This window comes from Helianthus annuus, chromosome 4 (assembly GCF_002127325.2).
Source record: "Helianthus annuus cultivar XRQ/B chromosome 4, HanXRQr2.0-SUNRISE, whole genome shotgun sequence".
NCBI lineage: Eukaryota > Viridiplantae > Streptophyta > Magnoliopsida > Asterales > Asteraceae > Helianthus > Helianthus annuus.
The window spans coordinates 155,127,310-155,141,125 of record NC_035436.2 but is presented as its reverse complement, the minus strand read 5'-3'; the positions used below and the strand labels follow the sequence as shown (position 1 = coordinate 155,141,125).

Genomic DNA, 13,816 nt, shown 5'->3' with positions numbered 1-13,816 from the left:
AGTCATTAGAATGTTAAAATATAATTTAGAACCTCTGTATTATTAATTTAATTCATTTTTAAACTTTCTGTCCAGTTTGACTTTTTGTCAAACTAGTTTGACCCGACAATTAACTAGTCAAACGAAATAATTAGGAGGTGCCCATTTAAGGGTTAATAACCTACCTTAATATGGTTCCATAACCACTTTCGTTTTGATCAGTGGCTGGACATTTGTGATTAAACCGAAAGTCAAAGCTTAATTACGATAAGTTTGACTTTTCGGTTTTTAAACTAATTAAAAGGACTAAGCAGGGATTAAAACTCTTACTAATGGTCCATGCTATCTTTTCTACACTTCTAAGTCTTCTCCTATTGCTTGAAAGCTCCAGATGTGTGTCATTTTGAATTTGTTGCAAATGAGTGCATAAGAACACAACACTAGTGCTCCTTATATACTAAATCCCAAGTGTCTAGATCATTTGCAGCTGTAATGGGGGCTCCTAGGATCACCCCAGGTGTCCTAGTGGATTAATAAAACCGTTTAACAGCCCATGGGATCGATACAAATGAGATTAAGTCGGTTATGCAGCTGAAACCTGCACCTGTCAACATGATTCTGCGCTGGGGACTTCTACGCGGCCCGCGTAGACTTGAGAAGGGGCTTACGCGGCCCGCCTAGACCTGCTGCTTAGGTTAAACTTGTTTCAAACATGGCCGAATCAGTCCCTGGCCAATATAAACCTTATATAACTTGATTTTTGACATGTAAGGCCCTTGTAGTTAGTTTGTAGATGCTCAAGGATGTATAATCAAACTTCGTTAGGCTCGGTTTCGTTAAACATCACTTTACATGCAAGTTTCATCAAGTTGACACTTTTCACCCAAAGTCTTGAAAACTCGCTTAACGATCTCGAAACCACGTGAAATTTTTATCACTTATTCTTATGAGTGTATTTGAATATTTCGAAGCCTCGGGTTCGTTAAAAGGTCATTCAGAGGTCGGAATTAACATGTTGACACGTTTAACCCTTGTAGTTTTATAATCTTCCGATTATTTTCATAAACCATTTCCTATATCCAATAAGTCACTCGTTTAAGAATATATTCTTCACGTATGGTCATTCAGAGGCTTAAGTTTGGCATGTTGACACTTTTAGTCCCTTCGCATACATATTTTCACTGTTTGTCAACTTTAGTCCTTCAAACTCAATCTTTCACATATTCGAAGTTTAGGACACGTGTCTATACATAATTGGACACGTTTTTACGTGGTGTTACATCCTCACCCCCTTAAAAGAAATCTCAACCCCAAGATTTACTGGAATAAGTGAGGGTACTTCTGTCGCATAGTGGACTCGACTTCCCACGTATATTCGGGACCTCTACGGGCATCCCATTTGACCTTTACTATAGGCACATGCTTCCTTCAGAGCTTTTTAACCTGACGATCCTTGATCGATATGGGTCTTTCAACAAATCTCAGGCTTTCATCAATCTGTACGTCTTTATGAGACATAGCTAGCGATTCATCAGGTAGGCACTTCTTGAGATTACAGATGTGAAACACATTATGAATTCCACTCAGCTCCTCAGGCAAGTTGAGCTTATAAGCTACACTGCCGACACATTCGATAATATCGAATGGTCCAATATAATCTAGGGCTTAATTTGCCCTTCTTACCAAAACGCATCACACCTTTCCAGGGTGAAACTTTCAGTAAGACTTTATCGCCAACCTCAAACTTTAGAGGTTTTCGCCTCTTGTCAGCATAACTTTTCTGCCTATCCCTGGCAGCTTTCAGGAGATCACGAATCTGGACAATCTTGTCCGTTGTTTCAAGGACTATATCAGGTCCTGACAACTGAGTTTCTCCTACTTCTACCCAACATACAGGCGTTCTGCATTTCCTACCGTATAATGCCTCAAAAGGAGCAGCCTGAATGCTTGTATGGTAGCTATTGTTATAGGAGAAATCAGTCAAGGGTAGGTGGTCATCCCAACTACCTCCTAAATCAATAACACATGCACGAAGCATGTTTCCAACGTTCGAATCGTACGCTCGCTCTGTCTATCCGTCTGAGGATGGTAAGCAGTACTAAAATTCAAACGTGTGCCCAAAGATTGTTGGAAACTTTTCCAAAAGTGTGAGGTGTATCTAGTATCTCTATCAGAGATAATAGACACCGGCACTCCGTGAAGGGATACAATCTTATCCATGTACAACTGGGATAACTTGTCGGAGCTATGAGTCTCCTTGATGGGCAAGAAATGTGCTGACTTAGTCAGTCTATCCACTATGACCCATATTGTATCATTTCCATGCCTTGTTTTAGGTAACTTGGTTATAAAATCCATGGTTACCATTTCCCACTTCCATGTGGGAAGTTCTGGCTGTTGTAACAGACCTGATGCCTTTTGATGTTCAGCTTTAATCTGAGCACAAGTCAGGCATTTAGCTACATGTGTGGCAATAGACTTCTTCAAACCTATCCACCAATAATTATCCTTCAAATCCTGATACATTTTGTCACCACCAGGGTGAACTGAGTATTTGGAGTTGTGGGCTTCCTGGAGGATTACATCTCGAAGTCCTCCATGAATAGGAACCCAAATCCTTCCATTCATTCTGAGGATTCCATCCTTGCCAGGTGCTAACTGCTCAGCAGTTACACCTAACTTTTCGTCTGGAGAGTTAGCTTCCAAAACAACATCTTTCTATGCAGCTAATAGCCTTTCATTCAGATTATTCTTCAATTCAATGCTCTTGGCATTGATACTGATTGGTTTGACTCTTTCCTTTCGGCTTAGAGCATCAGCGACCACGTTCGCTTTACCTGGATGATAGCAAATTTCGCAATCATAATCATTTAGAGTTTCCATCCAGCGGCGTTGTCTCATATTGAGCTTTTTTTTATTGAACAAGTGTTGGAGACTTTTGTGATCCGAATAGATCACACATTTAGTTCCATATAAATAATGTCTCCATAACTTTAGTGTGAATACAATGGCACCCAATTCTAAATCGTGGGTGGTGTAATTCTTTTCATGCACTTTCAGTTGTCGTGATGCATAGGCAATCACCTTGCCTCATTGCATAAGTACACATCCCATCCCGATGTGTGAAGCATCACAGTATACGACAAACTCTTCAACTCCTTCAGGTAAAGATAATACCGGAGCATTGCTCAACTTTTGCTTAAGAATCTCAAAGGATTCTTGTTGCTTTGGACCCCAGTCAAATTTCACATTCTTACGGGTCAAAGAAGTTAATGGTGCTGCTATTCTTGAGAAGTTCTCAATGAATCTTCTATAATATCCAGCTAAACCCAGAAAGCTGTGAATTTCTGTAGGCGTCTTCGGTGCTTCCCAGTTCATAATGGCTTCTATCTTGGCGGGATCTACTTGGATACCACGCTCACTAACAACATGTCCAAGGAATTGGACTTCACGAAGCCAGAACTCGCACTTGGAAAATTCAGCATACAACTTCTCCTGTCAAAGCAATCCTAAGATACATCGAAGGTGCTTCTCGTGGTCAACTTGGCTACGAGAATAGATAAGTATGTCATCTATGAAGACAATGACAAACTTATCTAAGTATGGTTTGCAGACTCTATTCATGAGGTCCATGAATGCTGCTGGCGCATTAGTGAGCCTAAAAGGCATCACTAAAAATTCGCAGTGTCCAAACCTTGTTCTAAATGCTGTCTTTGGTACATCATCAGTTCTAACCTTAAGTTGATGATACCCAGATCTCAAATCAATCTTCGAGAAATAGCTCGCCCCTTGGAGTTGATCGAATAAATCATCGATCCTGGGCAAAGGATAACAATTCTTGATCGTTACCTTATTTAATTCACGATAATCAATGCATAAACGCATTGATCCATCCTTCTTTTTCACAAACAATATTGGAGCTCCCCAAGGCGAAGAGCTGGGTTGAATAAAACCTTTTTCTAGTAAGTCGTCTAGTTGAGTCCTGAGTTCTTTCATTTCCGTAGGTGCTAGACGATAAGGAGCTCGTGCAATAGGTGCAGATCCTGGAAGAAAATCTATCCTGAACTCTACTTACCTCTCTGGAGGTAATCCAGGTAATTTGTCAGGAAAGACATCAGGATACTCAGAGAATGTCTTCAATCTTACGCTTCGGATCATTCACAGTCACCTGTGCCATGTAGATGACACATCCGCTCTTCAAACACTGTGATACCTTGAGAATAGACACATTGCTGGGCAATCCATAATGTGTATCTCCTTGAATAGTCACAGATTCACCAGAAAGGGTTTTGATAATAACTAGCTTTTTATCACAGGCAATTTGGGCTTGGTTATGCGATAACCAATCCATGCCTAAAACTATATCAAACCCAGCCAATTTCATTGGCAAGAGGGATAGCGGAATAGAATGATTCTTAATGGATATAAAACATCCATCAAGAAGAGTGGAAGCTGTTTCTAAGGTACCATCGGCAAGCTCTACCTCATAATTTATGTCTAGAGTCTTAATAGGCAAATTCAGTAACTTACAGAACTTATGGTCTACAAAAGACTTATTAGCACTGGAATCAAATAAGACTCTAGCATAATTATTATTAATGAGGAAGGTACCTGTTATGATGTTCTCGTCGTTCACTGCTTCCCTCGCGTTCATCTGAAAAACTCTCGCATTGTTTTTCTTCGCCTCCTCGGGCTTCTTAGCATTCTTGGGGAAATTGGTCTTGATGTGCCCCTTTTCATTGCAACCGTAGCAGGTTGCATCTTTGATATTCCGGCAATCTACAGACTTATGCCCTTTCTTTTTACAAATTCCACATGGTTTAGCTTGTGGGTCTTGGTTGCACTTTCCAAAGTGTCTTTTATTGCAGGTTTTGCATCTGGGCTTGTCATTTGACTGCCCCTTCTTGGAACCAAAGCTCCCTTTACCCTTCTTGTTTGATTATGGAGACTTGTCTTCCTCCCTCTTCCTCTTCTCATCATCGGTAACTTTCTTCGCCCTACTCCTCACAACATCAAGAGTAAGGGACAAAGATAGATCCACAGCATATCTATAAGTGGCTGGCTTAGAAGCCTTAACATTCCCTTTCACTTCAGGGGCCAAGCCACCGATGAAACGCGCAATGCGTTTGGGTTCAGGGGTGACTAAGTATGGTACAAGCCTTGACATCGAGTTGAAGCTAGTCACATAGGATCTACAATCCAGATCCTTTATTACCAAGGTGAGGAAGTCAGTCTCTATCCTCTCGACTTCATGTTGAGGACAATAAGTGTCCTTCACCAAATCAACAAACTTATTCCATGAAAGGTTGTACAAAGGGACCTTTCCAGTGGCTTGCACTAATGCCTTCCACCAAGTGAGGGCATCACCCTTGAAGGATTGAGACACAAACTTCACTATATCTTCCTTAGCACATCCGCTGTTGTCTATCACGGTCTCCATTTCGTCTAACCATTTCATGCAATCAATCGCTCCCTTTTCTCCTGTGAAATCCCTCGGTTTACAGGAGACGAAGTATTTATAGGTATAACCCTTGGTGTACCTGGAAGTCGGTTCAAGAACAATCTGCTTCTGAGGTTCACTCCTCTGATTAAACGAGTGTTGAGACTCATCTTTCTTCAGTGTATGCGAATGAGAATGGGACTTTGAATGAGTTTTGGACCGAACATTACTCGGCTCCTTAAACTTATCATCCACAGCCTGAGCAACTGCTGCGGTGATCATTGCTTGCAATTTAGCACCAGTGATATTGATCCTGGTATTGCTGTTGTCCTCCCGGGATGACTGTTTGCTTCATCAGAGCCAGCCATAATTCGTGAACTATATCAACCAATGATGATATTTAAATTATATAGTGAATCATCGCATTGATGATCAGATGGTCATGGTATTATTAAACCATATAGACCATTTTTAAATAAATTAATTAAATCATGAATTGCCTAGGCTACAACAGAACCATAATAAGCAATTTATAGGGTATAATCCTTTATATTTATTAGACAGAGGATATAAATCACAACTGTCAATGTCATGAAAGACATTTTATATAGCACAAGGCCCGTCTCGAAGGACATTTAGATGGCACAAAGGCCCTGTCACAAGGACGATCAAAACATAACCAATAATCTCTTGGGTCATTGATCTTTTAAGGGTCGAACATAGTTCATCGCCCCTTTTTGACAAGAAGTTTATAAATAAAACTATCATTGTCATTATTACACCTTTGCTTATAAGCGTACATCTCTAATGGATGTTTTGGTGTATACATCATATTGATGTTTATTTGCCATGATTCTCATTGATCATATAGGCTATACATAAGTGACTTGGAAAAATCCAAGTACATTTGGAAGCTTGTGTGGTTTATCGTACCGCACAGCTAGGAATGTTAACATGTTTTAAGATGGTAACAGAGATTTACTGTCTTAAAAAGGTTGTACCATCATAGCCATTTTAATAATTTGGCTAGGTTATACCTATAAGAAAATTTCTTTGGCAGATCAATTAAAAATTGAAATGATAAAGCATGATGATATAATAAAGTACATAATTAAAATCCAAAGAAATTCCATTAAACATTTAACTATTACAAGGTGCCCTAAACGGGTCTTAAAAAGAACATACTGCCCACGCAGGGGCTACAGAAACAGAAATAAGTCCTCGCAGGGACTAGGTACTGAAAATAAAATGTCCTCACAGGGACTTGATTGAAAATAAAATACAAAGTACAATAAACAACTACCTATTTCTTTTTGCCTTTGATGAGACTTGCAAGGCCCTTAAGAAAGCCGTTATGCTTCTTTTTGGTTTCATCCGCTTCACGTTCAACCCTGTCTAACCTCTGCAGTATTTCTTGGGTTTGCTCCTGCTGGGGAGGAGGAGGCTGCTGATATGGTGGGTATTGATACCCTTGCACCGGATATCCAGTTGGGTGGGAGGGTAAGAAGAAGGATAAAGTGCATTGTACTGTGCAGCAATAAGATATGGATCATGGGTTCCATAATCCGATGGGTATCCAGATGGGTTATACCCAGACGAACCTGGGTAAGTCGGGATCGGGTTGTCGAAACCCACTGGCGGTGGCGGTGGTGCATAAGAAACCAGCGGAGGATCGTTTTCCGGCACCGCGTGTGAGGGTCCACCCATTTGGGGGTCCTCGGGGATAGGAGGGTAAGAACTTGAACCCTGAGGAGAACTGAACCGAGGTCCTCCTCGCACAGAAATTCATGCATTCCTCATTCGCCTCGGCTGCTTGGGAGGTGGTTGAGGTGGTTGTTGAGGCGGCTCCTCAACAGGAAGAGGTGGTGGAGAAACTGCTTGAAGTTGTGGTTCAACCAATGGAGGTTGAGCAGGATAGTTATGATATGAAGGGGTAAAGGCCCAATCATACGTGGCCCACCTTTCTTTAAATGAATCGGGCCCTTGGTACGGCGATCCTTGATATGGAGAACCGCTCGAGATGCTAATAGGGTGGCCCGGTGTTCCGGTTTGCATTTCAGGGTCCGGGTCGTCGTTCATCTCCATGTCATGAGGAAAGTGATCCTCGGGTCCCAAAGGGTAGTAGCCCAAAAAGTCGTTGACATAATCATTGGGATTAAACTGGGCTGGAGAGTAGGTAGAATCTGAATGATGAAAGGAATGAGAATGCAAAGAATGGTAAGATTGATGGGAATGGTGAGAATTATACGAATGGTGAGAGTCATGGGAGTGTTGCGAATGTTGGGGCTCGTCTGGAACAGGCGGCCCGAATGATGGATGGAAAGAGGGGGATGAGCTCAAAGAGACAGAGTGTCTCGCTGGTTCGTAAGAATGACCCCAATGGTCATAGGAATCAGAACTAGAAAACGATGTAGACGGGGTGCGCCGATGAGAAGGTCCTGCTGATGGTCCACCTCGCATGGGACCCTTTCCTTTGCCTCTCACTCTTGGCGGCATTGTTGATGATTAATCCTGTCAAAACAAGTAAAACAAAATAAAATATAACAGCAAAGGAAAGTTAAGAATAAATCCTAGGTCATTGGCCTAGACTCGGAAGTCTAAGGAATGTGCTTATTATGTCATTGAGATTAAACACAAAAGGTTAGTGTTTAATTCACTCAATGTTGGCTCTGATACCAACCTGTCACACCCCGATATTTCCACATATTACCGGTGGGCCCAGCGGGGAGAATCGTGACGTAGTTGATATCATCATTGTCAATATTCACAATATAATAGCACAACAGAAGGCTTGGTAAAATAACTATTACAAACCATAATGTCTGAGTGTCCGAATGAAAGAATATACAGACTGGATTGTAATAAGATCCACAGGTGGATCATAATAAATACAAAGAAACAAAATAACAGACTTCAGGTATCTTAGGGATTTGCAAGATCCTCTTATACGATACCTAATAGCTCCAGCCTATTACGAGAGGTACCTGTCAACCAGTATTTAAAAAATACGTCAGTTTACATTGGTAAATACAATTAACTGACTCTTTTGAAAACATTTATGAAAATTGATTTAAGTGTACATGGCACAAATCTTTTATAACTTGGGACAATTATTTAAAGAAAATCTTGTATACAGATTTACATGTTTATCGTACAATTGGGGCCGGTTAGAAGGCGGTCGTGATTAACCGACTCACCACTTATAAAACCCACAAAGGAGTTATCCCCAACATGTGGGTTTATATTTTAGCATTTGCATCTGTCAGGTGTATGCCTACACCCCCTGCATAGTTCGTGGCCATTTTCAAATGAAATGAGCAAAGGATATCCAGGACACGGTCGAATTAACCCCCAATGTTTATGTTATCAAAGAAGACAGATTAAAACGGGTTATGTAAATTTATTAATCACAATCCGATTAAATGATTTCATACCCGGCCAAGTGGTATTATTATAATACCATATCCCAAGCCCGTATAAGGGAAAATAAGTTAAAAGTATTTACCTGAGCTAATGTGAAAGGTAACTCAACAGTATAATCCTAAAGCTTTATGATGGTACCTTATACTGGATGCTATTTAATCTGTATAGAAGGTTTAATAACCTATTAGGATGCTAACGGGTCTTTAGTTAAGTCAAAGACTTGGACCGGCTAGCTAGAAAGAAACCTTACGGTTCTAAACGCTAGATTAAGCGGAGACCGGAATAGAATGTGGTTTAGACCCGACAAGCTTGGATACTTGTATAATAAGGGGAAACTAATCACATTCTGGAATTTGAGGATTTAATGATAAGGTTAAACCCGTTTCGGCTATTTTACGTAAACTAGTCACATAAACCGATCCGAACACATAAATGCGTAACGGGTAACCAAATGAATTATATACAGGTCTTAATTGTTATTATGCTTAAAATATGTTAATACATCAGTAGGATGTTAACATATATGCCCAAAAAGTAATTTAAACCAATTTAAGTCCCATAAGGGCATTTTGGTAATTTTAATGCTTATAAAAGAGATTTTATAACAAACTGAAGTTCTAGTCTTTTGAAGTCAGTAAAAATATTTAATTTATCACATTACATCAGTAAGATATCATACATATGTGAAATTTACTATTTATGACCAAACTATGTCCCAAAAGGGTATTTTGGTCATTTCACATAGGCTTTTAAGGACATTTTTGGAAACCTGAGTTCATAACTTATACCTACTGTAAAAATATTTAAATTTGTTTAAAAATTCAGTAGGTAACAAGTCGTAGATGTTAAATATGATTTTAAACCATACTATGCACCTAATTAGTGTAAAACTCGCTAATTGACAATAATCAAGATGTTTATATAAATCGGAGATTTTGATCAGTTTTAAATGCTCAAATAATTTATTTAATGTATGAAATCAGTAGGAAAAAGTTTGGAATTCAAATCCTTTGTTAATCTCATTTTATGTCTAAAAAGGGTATTATCGTCATTAACCGAATTACACAAGAACTCTATGTTTTAAACAGATAATAATCTGACCAGAAATCTTAAAATTCCTTAAAAATAATATCTTAACAGTAGGTAATGAGTTTTGGTTCAAAATCCAAGCTTAAACATGTATTATGCATGATATCGCAAATTAATTAATGAAATGCTTCTAATTACGATATCGCGTATAACTCCTATTTGAGACCAAGAACTAATGTCAAATTTTTGGGACAAGCTTATATATCAGTAGCAAAGGTTTTTGTCCACTCACATTTCTAAAAATCTCATTTGTGTGTCAAAAGGGCATTTATGGCATTTATAAGCATATTAACGATCAAGAGCATATAATTCAAACCACTAAGAACCATGCAATATAACTCTAGGGGGTTATACTACTGAGTAATGTGGTCCTAATGGAAGCTTAAAACATGGGAGAATTAAGCTTGAACGGGTCAGAATTGAAAGTCAAAGCAAAAGTCAAGCTTTTGCGACTTTCGATTATAAACTGACCTTAGACTGATAATTGTCGGGTTAGGACTGATAAAACATGTTCTAATATTAATTACCAAGTCATTAGAATGTTAAAATATAATTTAGAACCTCTTTATTATTAATTTAATTCATTTTTAAACTTTCTGTCCAGTATGACTTTTTGTCAAACTAGTTTGACCCGACAATTAACTAGTCAAACGAAATAATTAGGAGGTGCCCTTTTAAGGGTTAATCACCTACCTTAATATGGTTCCATAACCACTTTCGTTTTGATCAGTGGCTGGACCATTTGTGATTAAACCGAAAGTCAAAACTTAATTATGATAAGTTTGACTTTTTGGTTTTTAAACTAATTAAAAGGACTAAGCAGGGATTAAAACTCTTACTAATGGTCCTTGCTATCTTTTCTACACTTCTAAGTCTTCTCCTATTGCTTGAAAGCTCCAGATGTGTGTCCTTTTGAATTTGTTGCAAATGAGTGCATAAGAACACAACACTAGTGCTCCTTATATACTAAATCCCAAGTGTCTAGATCATTTGCAGCTGTAATGGGGGCTCCTAGGATCACCCCAGGTGTCCTAGTGGATTAATAAAACCGTTTAACAGCCCATGGGATTGATACAAATGAGATTAAGTCGGTTATGCAGCTGAACCCTGCACCTGTCAACATGATTTTGCGTTGGGGACTTCTACGCGGCCCGCATAGACTTGATAAGGGGCTTACGCGGCTCGCCTAGACCTGCTGCTTAGGTTAAAACTTGTTTCAAACATGGCAGAATCAGTCCCTGGCCAATATAAACCTTATATAACTTGATTTTTGACATGTAAGGCCCTTGTAGTTAGTTTGTAGATGCTCAAGGATGTATAATCAAACTTCGTTAGGCTCAATTTCGTTAAATATCACTTTACATGCAAGTTTCATCAAGTTGACACTTTTCACCCAAAGTCTTGAAAACTCGCTTAACGATCTCGAAACTACGTGAAATTTTTATCACTTATTCTTGAGATTATATTTGAATATTTCGAAGCCTCGGGTTCGTTAAAAGGTCACTCAGAGGTCAGAATTAACATGTTGACACGTTTAACCCTTGTAGTTTTATAATCTTCCGATTATTTTCACAAACGGCTTCCTATATCCAATAAATCACTCGTTTAAGAATATATTCTTCACGTATGGTCATTCAGAGGCTCAAGTTTGGCATGTTGACACTTTTAGTCCCTTCGCATACATATTTTCACTGTTTGTTAACTTTAGTCCTTTAAACTCAATCTTTCACATATTCGGAGTTTAGGACACGTGTCTATACATAATTGGACACATTTTTACGTGGTGTTACAAAAAGTATACAATCCAGACTTAATTGAAGACCAAAGTTATTTAGAAGAACAAATAAAACGGTTTAACCAAAAGCCATGTCACTCTCCAAGCTGCAAGTTCCCATCCGAGCCATACCTAATGACCTGCAAAGCATGCAATAGTGTGTCAACATAAAGTTGGTGGGTTCACAGTTTTAGTTAAGCGTAGAGCGTGAGCGTAAGTTCACATGTAAAAGCGTTATAAGTATGACCCGGGTAACTAACCCTCATCACATGACTAACTGTGTAGATACCGAAAACTGACGTAGTAAGTTTTTGTGCCCTCCATCAATGTCTATCCGCATTGATGCAATAGGAAAGATCAATAGTTCATGCTCGGCTCCCAGCATGGTGTGAGGTTTGTCAAACTTAATAGCGCTATCAACTAATACCCCGGCTGCCAACCCGGCAAGCTAATCGGTATTATGTGTAGGGACTTTCAGGATAGAGTTTTCGTTTAGTCTAAGTGTACTACTCCACCTCCAGTGGATAATATGTTTCAGTGGTTCCAATCCAGGAATGCGTGTGTAGCCCCAAACCAGGGGTACCGTATGTATTTCCCAAACAAGGGAAATAAGTGTGTTGTCCTAAACCAGGGACGCATGCTTTTAGTAAAGAGTTGTGAACTCACCTTAGTAATACTATAAAGTGAATAACTAGCATTACTCATGAAGAAATGCTTTTGGAGTGGCTTGATCCTAGAATGTCACGCGCCTCGCGATAAAACCCCACATGTGGAATTTAAGGGTGTTACTGGTATCAGAGCCATTGGTTATAGTGAACTCGGTTTAAATGTTTTGAAAAACTAGACTATAATTGTTCTCTTTTGAAAAGCTACGATGACACACCGCTCCAAAGTGCAAGGTTCACCAGTATTACTAATTTGATTAACTCACATCACTTTAATTACAAAGAGCCAGCAATTATAGTAAACTAGGTTTGCATTAAAGAGTAGATTTAGTCCGTAGCCTTAAACATTGCATTAGTCCTACACCAACACCCCACACATTTAGTCCAGATCATGAAAGCATTGCTTCATGAGTAAGCAAGCCCAAATCCCTATATGATATGCACAGACATATTTAGTCCAGATCATGCAAAGTTCATAAGTTCTACACTCATCTAGCACACATAGCACGTAAACAAGTTGTCACATAATTTTTTATTGTGTGGTTTCGTGCACGTGTTCACAATATAACATATGACATGTAATACGCTAATTATACAATCACTAAGCAAGTACGGACACCAAAATAGTAAGTTCGACTCTTATACGCTTTATAAATCATGCATTCCATTCTCTCTACTCTCTCACTTACTAATTAGTCTCTCAAGAACATATACCTATTCTCATGCTGGAGGGTAGTTACCAAAAGAACCCCCAACCTCTCCTTCTAGTAACGAGACTCATGATGTTATTAGTTTTGCAGATCGATCCATTTGGAGAACTTGTGAGGTTTAGACCTTATTTACCCAGACGAACTTTATGTAGTATACCCGGTTTGATTGATGTTTCTTCACTTGTATATGGTTATATAGTTAAAACTGAAAAGTTAGTTTCATCTACCTTTATACCTTTATATATTGTTGTACATGTATATGCAGGGAATAAAATAACAATTTGATGTTCTTAAATTCTTTATATACATTGTTAGTGCACTTTATTTTTATATATGTTCTATATCGTCAGTGCAACTTTTTTATAGTTTTGATTTGCATAAACTCAAGTCCTCAACTTTCGTTGGTGAATGGTTTCATAATTATTAATTAAAAATTGTATGTCACAATAAAGTCTACACCAAATTTTACCATGAGGCCATCTCTTATTTAATGCCATAGAAAACGAAAGGCTTACCCTCAAATTGACACAAGAAACTAAGACACTTATAACATCTCAACGGTGTCGTTCCTGATCATGCGTGGCCAGCGTGACAAGTCATTTTCGCTACTGTAGAAGGAAGAGAAACGAGACAGGGATGAAGACATATGCAGAGACAAACACCTACAAATGAAGGCTTTGAGAGGGGGAGGGAGGATGGGATATAGGAGGGGAGAAATTAGATAAATAGTGATAAC

At 38.9% G+C, this 13,816-nt stretch overlaps 1 protein-coding gene across 1 annotated transcript; it reads right to left on the bottom strand.

The window, feature by feature from the left end:
- Window positions 1-7,204: 7,204 nt before the first annotated feature.
- LOC110933638 (histidine-rich glycoprotein-like) lies at window positions 7,205-7,915 on the bottom strand. Its single transcript, XM_022176850.1, has one exon. The coding sequence runs from the start codon at window positions 7,913-7,915 to the stop codon at window positions 7,205-7,207; it is 711 nt and encodes a 236-aa protein (XP_022032542.1).
- Window positions 7,916-13,816: the final 5,901 nt, after the last annotated feature.

Excerpts from the sequence above, each read along its gene's own strand:
- LOC110933638 (XM_022176850.1), bottom strand. The coding sequence starts at position 7,915 with ATGCCGCCAAGAGTGAGAGGCAAAGGAAAGGGTCCCATGCGAGGTGGA.